The following is a 17,712-nucleotide window of genomic DNA, read 5'->3' on the forward strand; positions in this document are numbered from 1 at the left end:
GAACAGTAGGAACAAATAAGTGCAAAAAAGAAAAAGCAAGGCAATGGACTTTCTCCATCTATAAATTCGGAATGTCATCCCCAAATCCATCAGGACCGCCACAATCCTGCTCCAATTTAGGACACAGTCCGGTCGCGATGGAGTAATACTCTACATCTGCTCTCATCACCAAATACACAATTACTCAACTGTATCTTTACTTTTGACCCGGTAACACGCTACGCTGCCCAAGTTTGTACTTCAGAAATTCCCCATACATACAATGATAGGATTTGCTGTAAACTGTCAGTTGTTTGAACATAGGTACTGACCAAGTATCAAATAACACAAAACTGTACATACAAGTGTACTCAGATCATTACAAGTTTCTCGATCTTCCAAAAACTTAGCCTATGGGCAGTATTTTTCTGTGAGATATGTTGCCCCCTAAGACATCACAAATTGAGGGAAATGTTTGGTGCATTTCCTTTTACCTCCTTGCCTAGCCTAAGCATATAGGGCACTGTACAGTTACTTTCTCCTCTCATACCTTCTTCTCCCTATAAGTATTTGCTTTGCTAAAGCTCTTTTTATTTGTCCCAGTTAGGATACAAACACCACATGCGCTTCTGAAGACCAGAGATAATGCCGCAGCGGGGGAACCAGCGAGCTGCAGCCGCGTTTCCAGCAGGACCAGATTGGAGGTTGCGCCTTTCCTGTGCCTCGGCCAGGGCAGAGGGGCGGGCTCCGGAGGAGGGGCTTCTGGGCGCAGATCTGCTGCAGCACTGCGGGGAAGGAGGCTTTAAACTGAAGACAGTGGCAGCGATCAGTATGTAATTCCACATATTTACTTGATTTGCTGTACTCGCTGCTGTAGCTGACCATAACAAACATCATGTTCAAAATATTATATGTTGGATTGTTCTGCAGTCATGCAAACAATGAAATGAATGCCAAGCTAAGTTTTTTAAACATACCTTTATTTTTAGATGTGGAATATGGCTTTCTTTTTACACCCATACTTACGAGAGGACGCCGGGAAACTATGCTCTTTGTAATTCATTGACAGTTCGGACCATGTACCTGTGTTTTTAGGCAGCTCTCGTCTGTCAAATCAGTTTCACTGAGGTTAGGGTGACGAGTTGTATTTCTTTATTTGTTTGACATGTTTCATCAGGGAAGGCAGACCCCGAGTGATAACCGAACAATACCGGGAAAGATTACATATCACAATGTCCACAGGTATACCCAGGGCTTTAAGTGGGATGAAAAAACTGGGGGGGGGGTCTATCAAAGGGGCGTGGGCAGCGTAATTAGGGGCGTGGCTTTAGAACACTCACACTAAAAATCTGTGTTTAGCATAGTGTGTCGCCCGACTTGTTTTTTGCTGTTTCGGTCATGGCACCCAGATATGTGATACAACAAGTAACATCATACCTACAACAAGTAATGACTATTGGCTTTGTCAATGGTTATTAGTTACAGAAGATAAATAAGCTGCAACCATGGCTTGTATATAATATTGACAAAGCTTTCAATTAAAGTCCGGGTGACCCTACCACAATGTTTCTGCTCTTACGTTTCAGAAAGAGAAGGGAAATCCAGAAAAAAAATGACTCTTTAAAGGATTTCCCTTCCTCCACAACGCTCTCCTGGCATGACGTCATGCCATAACTTCTCCACTAGTGAGAAGTGAGCAGTGTGAGCAGCGCACATCGATGTGCAGGCTGTCTCGAAACGGGTCTCTATCGGGCTTTGTTTTGCATCCTGGCACTTTCTCCCGGACTGCAGTGACAGCAAACTGCTGTCACTGCAATCTGTGGAAAAAAACGGACCGCCTGCGCCAGGGCTCAAAACAGAACCCGATAGAGACCCGTTTCGAGGCCCCCTGAAAAAAACTGCCGGTGCTCAGACCCCTTGAGACCCGGCCCACTTAAAGCCCTGGGTATACCGATAATAGAATACGTGCTCATAAGTGTCCGCTGCAATATTGCTCCCACTGTACGCAGCGCTGTCCATAACTGTGGTAAAAGCAGGGCTTTAAGTGTGGGGGGGCTGTGGGAGGTTGAGCCCCCCCAGTTTGGGGGGGGGGGCTCGAAAGGGGGCTCTAGGGGGCTCTATTTTCGGGCCCCAAAGGTCAAAGGTAGGGTGAGCAGACGTCCCGGTTTTTGTTAGGTGTTACTAGTGTGGGTAACATGTCTTGATAGTGAAATACTGCCAATTTCGTTTTTTCACTATTGAAAGGCTGTGACATGTTTACCTACAGTTGCTGTGATTGCTGAGGAAGGGACTGTCTGCTGTGTCCCCCTAACTTGAAGAGGAGCTGTGCTCTGTGCTTTGCCCCTCTGAAGCCTGCCTGTCTCCAAGGGCCTACGAAGAGATGGGAACTCAGGGATACAAAAGTTCTCCAGCACCCACCCTTCCAGCTGCTGTATGGGTCTCTGCGCTGTGCCTTCGTGAAGCTGCCCCCCCCTGTGAAATCTGTCTCGGTGTGCTCATCGGCACACAGCTGGGGCGTAAGGTCATGAGGCCTGCTCTGCCTCAAACGTGATCTGCCCCAGGATCGAGTCCCTCGCGCTCCGTGGGTGCGGATTAATGCACCGCTGAGGAACTTTGGAGCACCAGCTTTGCCCCGAGCGCTGTGTGCGCATTGACTCCACCACCGCCCCTCAAGCTGTGTTGTGTGCCCGAGGCCGGGTTCGCTTCTCTGAGAAGGAGCCTTTAAAACACCCTACCAGTATTCACCACCACCAGGCCGGGATCGCCATTTCCAAGCCACCCTCGGATTGGTCACAGCAACCAGGATTTCCCCCACCAGTTCAGAGGTTCGTCAGGCGGAGCTACGTTGCGTCTGGAGAGGCGCGAGGCGTACCCTAGCAACCGGGGTTCGCTCACGCTCGTCATTGAAGAAAGGAGCTTCCTGAACCTGAGGCCGAGGCGTGTCCCACCGGCGAAAGCGGCTTCACCAGAGATCAGCGCGGACCGCAGAGCCCCCTTCACATCCTACGGGAACCGGAGTTTGCACGGGGGGGGAATATGATCACACACGCTACCGTCGGGCCTTCTATTTACAGGTCGCCCTGTTGCTACTTGCATGTTAGTGGCGTAATGAAACTTGAGGGGGCCCCCCCTGCAAAGTACCTGGAGGGGGCCCCCTACAACCACACTCAGGAGCTTGGGGAGCCCCGCATCGTGGGGGATGCGGGGGGCTATTGTTACATCACTGGGGGAGATTCATATTTAGGCTGTCCTGTTTTCAGTTCCTATTTTTGGTAAATTCTGGTGGGCTTTTTTCAGTGTTTTCAATATCTTAAAAAACTGTTGTTATCAGTGGTTACGCATTTTTACGCCACTAAAAACAACAGAAAAAGTGTTTTTCCGGTGTTTTTGGAACGTTTTGCTTTTATCATTGCTTGCTTTCTGCACTGAAAGAACATGGTATATAGACAGTGTACGTATAGTGTATATGAGGTCCAAAGAGATTTTTGCAAATTAATCTTATTGTAGTACACCATACAATACTTCTTCAGTGAGTCTTTGGTCATGGGCGCTCGCGCTTTCCTTCCCATGTAAACTTCTGTGAAAAGGCCCTCTCAGCATTCATAGCCCCTTGGGCTGAGAACCGTCAGCTAAGGGGCACAGTTGGGATGACCCTTTCTTTGATGCCACATAAAGCACGAAATGATAAATATTTGCGTTTTACTTCCTGTGCATAAGAAAACAGTGCACCAGAATGGACTAAAAAGTCAATAGCATCCCTCATTAACTCTGAAGATTGTAAAGATGCTTTCAGCATACCATTTAACAAGTGGCAAGGATCTGCTATAGGGAATCACTTCAGTTCAGGTATCAATTTTGACAGATCATCACACAATATTTTTATATACGTAGCTGAATCACTACAATACAAACAATATCACTCCAATCTTTGTTGAACTTGGAAAGAACCTTTTTTGCAGAGCATAATAAGGGACACTGCGTTCCATGTTTTCCAAAAGTCTGGTGTCACGTTTTCACCACTATCCCAGATGCTTGGTGATCTATATACTTGTCACTATACCTTGCATTTAATGTTTAAAGCCTGAGGTGTTGGCAATTCACCTACTATCAATACTGACCCACTAGAAACTATGGTCTGATGTATTAAGGGTTTTTACCCATTCTCTGTGGGTAAATGTGATGACACTTTTTAGGAAAGATTTTTATGAAACTAGCCATTTTACCTATCAGTGAAAGAATCAAATGCAGCCAAAATATCAAATGTGAGTTTGATATGTCCTGATTCTCTACAGTTTATAAAATAATTAAACTAAACCTAAAACGTGAAACTAAACCCTGCATCTTTAGACCAAAGGCCATAAAACTGAAAAAAGTAAAAGGAAGAAGAAACAGTATTTTAGTGGCATCCCTAAAGAACAAAACTCAAGCAGAATAATGTTAGCCAGTCTTTCTTACTGCTAGCTTGTATAACAAAGTTACATTTTATTGGCCCCTTCAGTAACAGAACAGAATGACTCTTTCACTTTCTTTTTCCTTTCTTTGAATGACATTTAGTTTGTGGTTGTGCAGGTGTTTTTTCAGTGTTTATATGTTTTCACCAGTGAGGGCTATTTTTCTTTCAGTGGGGTTTTATCAGTTATTATAGGTTTAAACCTAAAACCTCACAGCCTATTCATATTCAAGACTTCTGGACTTTAGCCCAATAGCTGCCTTCGCTTTCCAGTTTATAATTCAGCTCACATCTGGTTGGCAGCCCTCACAGTTGCTCATTGTCGCCCTCTCTGTTTCTTGGGTCACCGTTAGCACTCTCCTGCCATGCTCCTTTGTAGTGCTGCTTCTTGCCTACTTTGTTTGGTGGGTCTTACAAGTGTGTTTGCAGCAGTGTGCCGGGTCCTTCATTCAGATTCCTGGCACGCCCCCGGGTCACTGTTGTGCCACTCACTGCTAAAACCAGTACGGCTTGTTTCATAAGTAATCTATTCCTTTTTATATGCCCAGTATTATCTGTACAGCACAGGCCCTCAGTCCTTCAGCCAGTCAGCTTTCCTCCCCTTGTAACACCAAGACAGGGGATGCTGTCTCTTGAAACAGAGATGTGCAAAGGAGGTTGGCTCCAGTTCGCCATTGCTCTTCTGCTTCCATTCCCTGGTTCTCTAAAGACAGAGGGATTCTCTTTCTCACCTGATTTCTGGGCCTGTTGGCACTTTCCATCCTGTGCACCTGTTGGCACTGTCCATCCTGTGCACCTGTTGGCACTGCCCATTAGTGCAGAGATTGAGGGATGGCACAGGCTTTCAGTGGATTTATGAGTCGGAAACTTGATAGCAATTCATGTTAGAATTATTCCCATCACCTTGTTGGTTGTTGCGGCTAACCCCCTAAATGCAGCGGCTACGCCCAGTTGTAGGTACCACGCTCAATTGTCATAGCAACCAAGCTATACCTCTCTGATGAGACCCAAGTACCTTCTGCTAACCCCATCTCTAGTTACACATTAGTTGCCCCAATTAATCCATTGTAGTGTAATAAGAAGGTGTTTTACAGTTGTGATATATTGGAAAACAATACTTTGGGTGATTCTGTGACTTGTTGCGACTTCATGATTTTCTTAAGCACACAATTCTAGTTATATTGATTTAGACCACGCCCCTACTCGGATAGGCCACGCCCCTTTACGAAATTTGCCACGCCCCTTTTAGAGCACCCCCAGTTTTTTTTCCCACTTAAAGCCTTGGGTAAAAGAATCTATCTAAAATTATTGACTGTGGAAAGGATGAAAGGCTGAGTCAGCCTTGACCGGAGTTGCACTTGCAAACCAGTCTTATAAAAAAGAAGTGACGGGACTGACTAAGTAAGACAATATGCGAATGACCTCATGACTACCCGAAGTAGCGCTATAAAAGAAATAAAATAGTGCTATTTAAATTATTTGTGTAAATACTGCGACAGACTAACCCATCTGACTTTTTACTGTGTCTGCAAAAGCATGCCTCTCATAAGTACCTGGAAGCGAAGGCAAGCTGTGTGCCTTTGTTTCCCTCTGTGGCATTTACATTTAAATGTAAAGTTCCAGGGGGCCCCCAGTCAGCACATACAAACAAATGGAGGCCGGATGGCCCCCTAACTTCAGCCCAGCTGGACGTGAAAAAAGGATCCCTCACTGCCTCCACGTTGCGGCTGAGAATGAAAAGCAGACAACGTGCAGGAGCTGCTGAACATGTCCCGGTGCCTGAAAATTACACCGGGACACTTCAGCATATTTCTGTGGGGTCCATCTTCTTGGCAGGGGGGACGGCATCCACCCTGTGAAAAGAGTGGGGGGGACGCCGTGTACCTCCGACTCGAGCCCTGATCTTAATGATATGAGAATGTGCTGTGATGTACTTAAGTTGTCTCAGCTAGACTCGGACTGCATACCTTTATGATGCACCTTGGTTCCATGGGGATGTCACTTTGCTTGGGGACAGTTTGGCAGTTGGTCCAGCTGTGTCTGGCGAAGCTGCGGTGTGGGGTTTGTTCTCTGTGGAATAAATCTTCATCAACAAAAAAGCTACTTCTGTGTCGTGGTTTATCATAACAATTTTGGCAACGATTTTGCCAGAAATGCGTGTGCGGCAGAGCAACTATAAAATCTGTTACTGCCAATTGAAAAAACGATTCATTATTGTCACTTCATACCTGGTGGTCATTTATAATTTTTTACCAGAAAAAGAGCTGATTTGAATATGTTGGGTGTTGTTCACAACACATCTACTTACTAGTTCTTTTGGAAACCAATTGACAATTATATAGCGTTATATCATTAATGCTTTATATTATATACTAGGAATAGTCTGTTAGATTTTATTATGTAGTTCTGTTATATTATTTATTTATTCAATCAATAATATGATCATTTTCATCATAGAAATTCACAGCTATAAAAACAGTAAAATATTTCATTACATCGTAAAAAGAAAAAAATGATTTAAAAAACAGGCTATCACATACCTCTGACAGTATTAAAAGTTTACAAAAGATTCCACATTTTTCAAAGATAATCAAAAGAAATGGATTCAACGTTCCAGAGAAACTATGTAATGAGAGATCTATGATTCTATATCCCGGTAATCCATTGGAGGCCCCATAACCAGGTGGCTTACAAGTTCATTTTGATTTCACATAGTCATGATTAATCACTTTTAACCTCTTCCACCAAGCATGGAGCAAGTATCTCGAAATTGTGAATACTAGCCACCTTGTGGTATCCGACCTAAAAATGCATAAGGCATCAGCGGGGCGTGAAAAAGAAAGCAGATGGCAGGCAGGGAGTAACCAATTTTTCAGAAAATCAGCATAAAAGGGAAAAAAAGACAAAATGTTCAAGGGTCTCAGGCAGAGAATGACAGGTCGGGCACATGGATGTTACAGAGGCATTGCCCGAGGGACTCTTCCTAGAATTTAGGGGGAGAACCCCGTACCTTAATTGAATGTACAGAATTCTTGCCTGGGGAGGTTCGATATCATACATAAACATTTCAAAACCAAACCATCCTTTTTGCATTGATAAAACTAGAAGTTAAAGTGCCATGTGCATTACCATCAATACATTGTGTATCCACGTACTCCCAGAACCTTTTTGTGAGGAGAAGAACCATTTTTTTCGCGATAGACCCCAGGTCCTCCCACATGGGCCCCAACCCTAGTTTAAAGAACCATTCCTTGATCTTGTTAAACCAAGCAAGGCAACATGTTTGTTTTTGAAGTATCAGTAGCTCTTCCAAGGCCTCCTTCGACGGCACTTGTGTGCATCTGATCCATATCCTTACCCAGAACAAAAGGGCCTTAAGAATGGCAAAGTTGTTAATGGATTTAAGACCAAGGTCAAGTCTTAGCAGCAGAAGAGGAGTATTCACGGAAAGACTGAGAATCGCCCTAATAAATTTGTTGTTAGCAAGGACCTAGTCCTTCAGGTTCTCCAGCCCCCATAACTCTGCCCCATAATGGGCCGCTCCTGGTCCTTTTGCCCTATGTAGTTCCAAAATTGGCGAGAGTGGTCGAAATGTCAAGCCCCTAGCCCTGCCCGCTATTGCACAATCAGCATGCTGGAGAGTCAGAATACTCTTTTCGATTTGGGGTGTCCAGACTAGCCTGTCACTGATTCATACTACCAGGTAGTTGAATGCTTTAACCTGCTCCACAGTTTGCGAGCCCAACATCAATTTACCCTTATTGGATTTATAGGGGTTGAATGTCATGTATTTTGTCTTAGAGCAGTTCATTTCTAATCCTCTATCCTTGTAAGCTTTAGCAAATTTATTCAGAATGTTCTGGATCCCTTTGGCGTCCTAGAAATAAGCAGCGTGTTGTCTACGAAGAGCAGGGAGGGCACAGGGCTACCCGCTAATTTTGGGGGATCGTCTCCACAATCGTACAGCTCTCCTATTAACCTGTTTATGTACATGGTAAATAGTGTTGGGGCAAGAACATAACCATGTCCTACTCCCTTACAAGCGGAAATATCGTTTGATAAACTGCCATCCAGGTTCCACCTGACTTTAGCGTAGTTATCATAGTGCAGACAAATCAAGATTTTAAGTAGGTATGTTGGGAATCCTAGGTCTCTAGGGGCTGTCCAGAGTTGGGTACGCTTTATTGAATCGAAAGCCGTTTTTAGGTCCACGAACACAACATACAAGTGACCTCCTCTAATAGTAACTTCCTTCCATATAAGCAGAAGAAATAAAAAAAACTTGATCTGAGGTGCTTGTAGCAGCCCTAAATCCTGCCTGCAGATTCGATAAAATGTTATTCTCCTCAATCCAATCTTGAATCCGTGTTAAAATAATTTAACTGAAAATTTTGGGGAGAATTCTTTGAGGCTGATGGGCCTGTAATTTGCGGGAGAACCCTTGTCCCCCTTTTTAATAATTTGTAGCTCTGTAATATACTTGCTAAACTAGCTGTTCCCCCTTTTTATTTTTTATTTTAGTTTCTATTACATTGTAGTTATTAATGTATAGGTAGAATGCTTTATATTTATGAAATACTGTAAATTTATATGTACCCTTTCATTTTTTTTGTTTGGTCTATTGCTTTATCATAAATTCAATAAAATATTTTGAACAGAAAAGTATACATCAAAAGTTACTTACATTTGGTGGACTTTTACGGTTCCAAAGGTTCCACTATAGGCAATCCCCTCTTCTTGCTTACAGTTTGTCACAGTCAATCTGTCTCTGAGAGCATATTTGAGTATCAAACAAAACTGATGTCAGTGAGCTTGGGTGGTGCCTTTTTACAGCTCTGTGCCTCTTCCTTTCAGAAGTGGTGCAAAGCCGCCGCAGACTCCAATGAGCGTTACTGAAGGTAAGTAACATGTTTGTGATATTTTAAGTGTCTGCCAAATCAGAGAACATTGAGGCCTTGAAACTCACCCTGGTGATATAAGCTTTCATTATGACCCGACTAACAGAGTTTCCTTCTTCTGCCTTTTATAGATGGTGTAGGTACCATGAACGAAGTTAAAGCGCGGAAGGGTGTGGTGGCAGAAAGTGGAGAGGTATTTGTTGAACCCCTTGTGGAAAATGCCAACAGGGAAGATGCATACAACTGCAAGAAATATAATGGGATTCAGCTAGTGGTGGACGATGACAAGCCCTACACAGTGGCGGGCATGCACCAGAGAAGGACACTTTACAAACAGTTGGCTACAATGGCGGAAGTGCGCCGGTGTTTCCAGTGTGAAATCTGCAGCCGCAGCTTTTCTGATCCCTCCAACCTGCGACGACACAAAAACATCCACACAGGCCAGCGCCCTTACGGTTGTGAGATCTGTGGCAGTACCTTCCGGCAGAAGTCGCAGTTGGACCGTCACCGTTTTGTACACACTGGTGAGCGCCCCTTCCAGTGTGCCTTCTGCCCTAAGGGCTTCCGGGATTCCACTGAACTGAAAGTGCATTATAGAAAACACACAGGAGAGAGACCCTACAGGTGTGAGTTGTGTCCCCGAAGTTTCTCGCGGATATCTTACCTCAAGAGACATGAGGAGACACACAGGGAGCTGGAGGAGGCAGCAACCCTTGATGCGACAAAAGAAAAGGATATCTCCAGCAGTGCCATGGAAAGCGTCTCCAGTCCAGGGAAGTTCAAGTGCTCCTTTTGCAACTTCACCTTTTGTAAAAAGAGCCTGTTGGAAGCGCATCGCCCCAAGCACTATAAGATGAGTCCAACAGGGCAGAAGCTATATGAGTGCGTAGAATGTAAGAAGTGTTTCAACAACTCATCTAACCTCCACAAGCATGCTATTATACATAGAGGGCTCAAACCCTTTGCCTGCACGCTCTGTGACCAGCGCTTCCGGCAAGCCACTCACCTAGAGCGACACTACATGGTACACACCAAGGAGCGGCCATTTAAGTGCACAATTTGCCCAAAGGGCTTTCGGGACTCTAGTGACTTGCAGAAGCACCATCGTGTGCACACAGGCGAGAAGCCTTACCATTGTCCCATATGTATGAAGAGTTTCAAAGGCCACCACAATGCCACAGCACACCGCCAGAGACACCTGGCAGGAGGCATAACTCGCCTTCGGCTTCCGTTTCTCTCAAGGTCTCATAGGTATTTACCATCTTCCACAAAGCAAGGCAAGTTAGAAGCAATGGTGAAATGTTTAATGTGCAGCCTAGAGCTGCACACACATCGCCAAGTGCTGAACCATCATTGCACGTTAGTCCACAAGGCGCCCCAGAAGGCGAGGAAGTGCAGCTTCTGCTCAAAGCTTTTCACCACTCTTCCAGGGCTTCGTCGCCACTACCTGACCTATCCTGACCACAAAGTCTACATTTGTCAAATATGCAGCAAGAATTTCCGCCAACTCGCACAACTGGAACGGCATAAGCAGACTCATATGGAAGTCTGCCTCAAGTGTCTGTCCTGTGAGAAGACATTCCATCATTCCAGCGATTTGACCAAACACCAGCAAGAACATATCCGATCCAAAATCATGAAGTGTGAACTGTGTGGTAAAACTTTCAGCCGGATGCCACTATTGAATAACCACCTCTTGACACACAAGTCTAATTCAGATGTTGATGTAGTAAAGCTGGGAGATATAATAAAAGTGGAGGTTAGTCCATCTTAGGACTTGTCCTTCTACAAGACAAGGCAAGTGAAATTACTAGAAACATGACTGTGTTTTTGGCTTATTTTAACCCATATTTTATGTCAACTACATATTTAGGTTGCCAGAGGCTGTTCCACCCATGTCACCCACTGAGATGAGGCCCCCATCACTGGAGCAATATTACACCTCCCCATGGTTATGTCTCTGTTATTGATGCATCCAGATGCCTGTGACCCTGGTCTATATGTGTCTGTTAATCTTCCATGGTTTGGAGAGCTGCTGACACACAATTATATAGTGCTCATTGCTGAAATGGCTGAAAGTTAAAGGAAACAGCGTGTCTTGCTTCCTTTTTAGGTCGAGCATTCGAGACCTCTTGTATATACTTTGGCAAATATACTTATACATTAGTATATACTGATATGTGTATGTACTTTGTGGGCTCTGGAGATCAGCCCTAGGACTTGTCTGCTTCCGCTTAGGGACTTTTTTTTTCTGTTCAACTGCCTCTATTTAACTATCTTAATAAAAAAGGACCAGTAGAGGTCAGTAAAATACCAGAATTGCTTCTGCTGAGGGACTTTCTTTTTTTAAACTTTTTCTGGCAACTGCCTCTATTTAACTTTCTTGATAGAAAACGACCAGCAGAGGTCTGTAAAATACCAGAATCTCTTTGCATTCTCTAGATTCCAGTCCATAGATATTGCCTTCCCCAAGCACTCGTAGATGATAATTTTTTCCAAATCTTGTATTTTCAGTGATATGACAACCGAAGGCCCTGATTTTAAATCAGAAACAGAGCTTTTGACTATAACATTTCCCGCTGAAAGGCAATATTTCTCTCCATGTGTTCCTATACCTGGCGTGTCACGCAGTTTGGTGCTTACTTTCCACCATGTTAAAGAACAGTAGATGTTTCAGCACCAAGGCTAATGTGCTGCATAGCTAAATACATATAAGGTCCCAAAGGCGAGACCGATTGCATTGCAAATATTGTCAAATAATCTGCCTGGGAGAATCTGTTTTTTTGTATGCATCTGGTCTTAATGATTCTCGAGTAAGATGTCCTACACTCCTCTACTGTTTCTTCTTTCAACATCTTTGCATTTGTATTCCTAACATAGAGCACTACAGACCAAAGCGGGCCGAGAAAGAGATATACAGATATTTAACATTTGGTTGGTCTCATTTTTCAAACGTATTGTCATTTGCACACAGTATTTGACAATATACAGAACATACATAAAATCACACTTATTTATACATGCAGCGCAGTTCTTGTATTGGATTTATCAGGACTCTCACTACTGTACTGTAATGCACTTTCAAATATCTTCAAGTGTGGCAAATCTTCTTCCACCTGTTGATCCTCCTGAATTGATTTATGTGGATGAGTGTTCCTTTCAGCCATTCCGAGACACCACTAAGCTAGACCTTTATCCCTTGTGCTTCTGCATGCAGTCACTTCATAACAATAAAGTGTTTCACCAGTATCAATCTCAAAACCTGTCCCTAGTTTGGTTCCCCTTGAAGACGGGGAGATAACCTAGGAGACATAATCTGGGTCTCAACCCAAAGAGCATTGAAATGGAGTTGCTTAGTATATCAGCAATATATTCCCAATACACTCAGATTTTCAGGCATTCCACCAAGCACGTGAAAGAAAATGCCCTGAGGCTTCCTGTGCTTAGGATGATCAGCACCAATATAATATCTAATCCTACTGTTGTGTACTTTGAGCGAAAAATGGAATGTTTAGTGAATCCATTAAAGCATTTTTGTCAACATGTGAAGCTGTATGGGTATTTTCACTCACACTTCCCCTTCCACACCCCAACCCTTGCCTTGTGCAAAGATTAAAGATCTGTGATGAGAGGATGAACAATTAAATGAAGACATTCTACCTACTAATTTACTCTTAATCAACCAAACTGACCCAATTGCTCACCACCCAATAGGGCGCAAAGAGGATGTCTTAACCCCTTCGGTGCTCACGACGGGCCCCGCCCATCACGCGTCACGGTGGCCGTGTGCTAACGACAGCCGGGGGCCATCCGAATCCCGCCTAGTCATTAATTCTCCCACACAGCGTGAGAATTAACACCGCTCGCAAGGGGTTAAGGAATTGTGAGATGGAGTTCTACATCTGTTATCACTGGCTGATTTCCCTGCAGACGCCTATGGAATGATCAACATCTTACACTAGGGTCAACGTGCTCTTTGGGTGTAACTTCGAATATTTATTTAGGACCCTAAAAGGGTTAAGTGTTGTCAATATTTGAGTACGGTAACATGACATCGATGGTTATGACTTTTTTAGCAGATTTTTGTTCTTGTAATTTTAATGTTTGTTTCATCCTACTTGGTTTTATGAGGAAGGCACAGCAGAGAAAAAGGTAGTTCAAAGCGGTGTGCTGGTGAAATTGTGGTGTAGGATCTGCTAAACTGGGAAACTGTACTTCAAGGTTTAGCTCTCCGCGAAAAGCACCATGTACCTCAAACTAGTAAACCTCTGGTATGCATTCTGAGAACTTAATTTTGCAGGTACCCCAGCAAGTCTCCTGTAAACTGCTGAAAAGATATAACAAAATACAACAAAAGACTTCCTTCATCCAGTTCAAAATATTTAGTAATAGGTTTTTCGGATGCAGGAGCACTCTTTTCAACTACTTACATATCAGGCCTCATTGAAAATTTGAAAGAAACTGTGCAATTATCATTGAGATGTATGTCAATAAAGAGAAGACCATTACCATGAATCCCTTACAATAGATCTCCTGCAGCGTTTGTGATCATCAATATGTCTTTTTCAGTCAGAGCAAACATGCTGCTGTAAATATATCTGCAACAAAAAATGCATTTTAGTTAACAGCAACTAATAATCTCATCCACACTGTAACCATGAACCTCACTCAAAGATAACCAAACCTCTTTAACTGAAACCCTCTTTGTAGCCCTAAAACTAATTATAATCCCTATGCTAACCTATAACACAAACGTTTGACGGGGTAGGAGCGTTTTCCTGTGACTCAACCACATTTCTAGGATTCTTCTGGGTGATTTCTTTTCTGCTGTTTCCTTGGGCTGCCAGACTCCTTTCTGCCGATTTGATAATTTTTCCGCATAACTGATACATTAAATTTGACTTCACTGGATTTTGATACCCAGACCAGCACCTCATTGATTTGGATGCTTATCTGAACGCTACACTCCACATTTCTATGTGGACTACCCAGCGTCGGGAGCTGTGACCGGGTGTTGCAACTACAGGGCACCAGATATTGGTTGCCTCTCACACTACCCCTTGTCCTAAAGAAGACGCGCAAGCGGATGTTTTAAGTTACCCTCTACGCAATAAGTCGGTACGAAACGTCAATACGTACCCCTTCTGGGCCTGTACTATATTAGATTATACTGTCCCAAAACCTGAGGATGCATTTATGTGCTTGCTGTTAAAATGGATATGAATAAATGATGACCAAAAATTGCTTTGTAGACAGGCTGAACCGCACTGGTATATGTTTAATTTACAGCCGGTGTTGATTCTGAATTGTTGAAACCACTGTCTTTAAAATTGTCTTTGTTTAATGTCTTTCTCTCTCATTTGCTCCATACACACTCCAAGCACTTTTCCTTTGCACCCTTTTCCTCTAGCAACCTCCTACTTTGATATACTGTCATATATGGTAATGTGTTTACTGTTTTTGCAATACGATAATATATATATAAAAAACAAAGTTCTTCACTGGAAATATAGTGGTTGTTTCTTCTATCTCTTCGATGCGTACTCAACAATATTAATTTTTCTCATGTTTTAATTACTGTGTGCTGAATATTCAAGTGACTTAGTATATTTAATCATAGAAGATTTTTCCCTGGCTTGTCTGGAAAAATGTTCAGAACCATTTTTTTCTGCTTAATCTGTAATATAGCCATTAACTATTGCCTTAATACAGACACAAAATGTACCTTTACTACGAAGAATATAACCCATTTACGACAATGATAATCAAATAATGTGTGCTAATGGCTTTCCTAAATCCTGCTTCATGATGACTTTTTCACTGTGGGCCATTCTTCACAATGGTCTTGGATTTGTTTCATAATGCAAGTCTGCTTCATGGTCCTACATAAAGCCTTTACAATCTGCTGTGATGTGCTAGTCACTCACTATGAGTAATTAAAGAAATCTAAATGGTTTTGACAATTTAATGTGCCTTTTATTCTTAAATCTTGTTTACCCCATTCTCCACTACTCCAGCTGAGGCTTGAGACAATGAATGCTGAAAAAGGCTTCTGTCTTCATGCCTGTAATATTTGTCATGAATGAATGAAAATGAATTAATGAAAATAATTTATTAGGCGCAAACTCATGCCCAAAGGCGTCTTGACGCTGCAAGACACAGGAAGGTGAAAGTTCTGGTCTCCTCCCACTGGACAATGAGCCTCCTTTCACTCTTTTGTCATAGGTGTGACATAGCCACTAACATGTCTCCAACGTTCTCATAACGAAAATAAACAATTTCAAGAAAGAACGTGCATTTACGGTATTCAGTCATTTATTTGTTTGTTAGCTTTTTCTTTAATCCCTTACTTGTGTGTGTGTGTGTGTAAATAAAACACTACATTTTTCATCTGTGATCGGCATATGGTTTCCTCAGTTTTCTATGACAACCATGCTATTCTTTCCCCTTAATGGAATCGCACTGACGCTTGTAAAGCATTTTGAAAGTTTTTTGATGTGGATACGCACCTGCCTCGGATTTCCGGAAAATGACAGTAAGGATACCAAACACTTAACCCCTTCAATGCTAACTCTGCATTGGGCACCCACACAAATGAGGTATAATTTTATTCGGGAGACCGAGGGGAATGCTTGGTGGTAGGACATTTGTGCTGGTATGGTTATCCCACACAGAAATGTGGGGAAAAAGTGATTTTTTAACCTAAATTTGAGGTTTGTAGGGGATTCTGTGTAAGAAAACGTTGGGGGATCCACAAGTCATACCCCCCTGGAATCCCCGGTCTAGGTTTCAGAAATGTATGGGTTAGGTAGGTTTTCCTACATGGCCGCCGATCAAGAGGACCAAAAACGCAGGTAACCCCCTTGCAAAACCAGGTCGTTTTGTGATAGGTAATTTTAATGTCTCCATAATACGTTTTGGACCCGTTCCTGCCGCGAATACTTGGCCCACCCACACAAGTAAGGTACCATTTTTATCGTGAGATATGGGGAACACTGGGTGGTAGGACATTTGTGTCAGCCCTGTGATCCCATAACTTTTCCACACAGAAATGTGAGTAAAATTAGATTTTTTTCAGCTACATTTGAGGTTGGCAGGGGTATCTGAGTAGGAAAATGTTAGGGGATCCATGAAAGTCATACCTCCCTGGACTCCTCCGGCTGTCTAGTTTTCAGAATTGTCTGAGTTAGGCAGGTTTCCCTAGATGGTCCCTGAGCCCGGGACCAAAAACGCAAGTGACCCCCTTTGCAAAACCTGGATGGTTTGTGATAGATAATTTTGGTGTCTCCACAATATGCTTAGGGCCCTTCCCTACCTCGGGTACTTGGCCCACCCACACAAGTGAGGTACCATTTTTATCTGTATACCTGGAGGAATGCTGGGGGTAGGAAATGTGTGGCAGCCGGGTGATCCCATAGCTTTTCCACACAAAAATGAGTGAAAATAGAGGTTTTTACAGTTACATTTGAGATTTTCAGGGGATTCTGGGTAGAAAAATGTTGGGGGATCCACACCAGCCATACCTCTCTGGACTCCCCTGGCTGTCTAGTTTTTAGAAATGTCTGGGCTAGGTAGGTTTCCCTAGATGGCTGCTGAGTCCGGAAGCAAAAACGCAGGTGACTCCCTTACAAAACCCAGTTGGTTTGTGATAATTATGGCACAGTAATGCAACGAAAATGTGACGTAAATCAAATTTTGAGGTTTGCAGGACATTGTGAGTAAGATAACTTGTTGAGATCCACAAGAGAGACATAAACTGTGTACTCCCCTGGGTATTTAGTTTATGAAAATATCCAGAGTTGGTAGATTTTAAGACAGAAATTATAAATATTACTACATGTAGGAAATTTGCGAAATAAAGAAGGGCGCAGGGTGTTGTTTTTGTCTTATCACTATTTTATTTCATAGTGAATCCAAAAGGTACAAGTTAGTCTTTTGTTGTGATTCACTGCTTGACCGGCGTGGAGACAGTCTTCACTTCTCTCCACCGGTTCCTCTGTGTGAGCCTCAGACAAAAGAAAGGCCGGAGTAAGTGGTCTACCTGACACTTGGTATGCAGTGGGGTTGGGTAGTGTTGGGGTATGTACACCTTACTAAAAGCCGTCACCAGTGTTTGAAAGGGAGGAACTATTTATCAGGGATATACAAGTATTCCCTTCCCCTTCTTTTCTGCTAGTTGCTTTTATCAGGCGTTAAACCCCACCTCCCTCCAAATGCCCACTGGCGGCTCCCAACCTGTGTGAGCCACTCTCCTCCTGGAGCGTGGCTGGCTTCTGTGTGGAGTATCTGTCTCTCCTTTGCGGTCCTCAGGAATGTTTCGGGCAATTTTCTCCCGTCCTCTGAAGCAGGGCCTGTTCTCTGGGACTCCGTCTCGTTGGTCCTCAA

The 17,712-nt window shown here is 43.3% G+C and overlaps 1 protein-coding gene across 2 annotated transcripts; it reads left to right on the forward strand.

Annotated features, from left to right (window-relative positions):
- The first annotated feature begins 725 nt into the window (after positions 1 to 725).
- On the forward strand, positions 726 to 15,615 carry LOC144770385 (uncharacterized). Of its 2 annotated transcripts, none has more exons than XM_078654864.1 (2): positions 726 to 808; positions 9,459 to 15,615. In XM_078654864.1, exon 2 carries the CDS (start codon positions 9,473 to 9,475, stop codon positions 11,099 to 11,101), a length of 1,629 nt encoding a protein of 542 aa, XP_078510990.1. In that variant the 5' UTR covers positions 726 to 808; positions 9,459 to 9,472; the 3' UTR covers positions 11,102 to 15,615. The 2 variants fall into 2 exon arrangements, with proteins under 2 accessions (XP_078510990.1, XP_078510989.1); XM_078654863.1 differs by lacking the exon at positions 726 to 808 and adding an exon at positions 9,290 to 9,327.
- The last annotated feature ends 2,097 nt before the right edge of the window (positions 15,616 to 17,712 follow it).

This window comes from Lissotriton helveticus, chromosome 7, assembly GCF_964261635.1.
Source record: "Lissotriton helveticus chromosome 7, aLisHel1.1, whole genome shotgun sequence".
Classification (NCBI taxonomy): domain Eukaryota; kingdom Metazoa; phylum Chordata; class Amphibia; order Caudata; family Salamandridae; genus Lissotriton; species Lissotriton helveticus.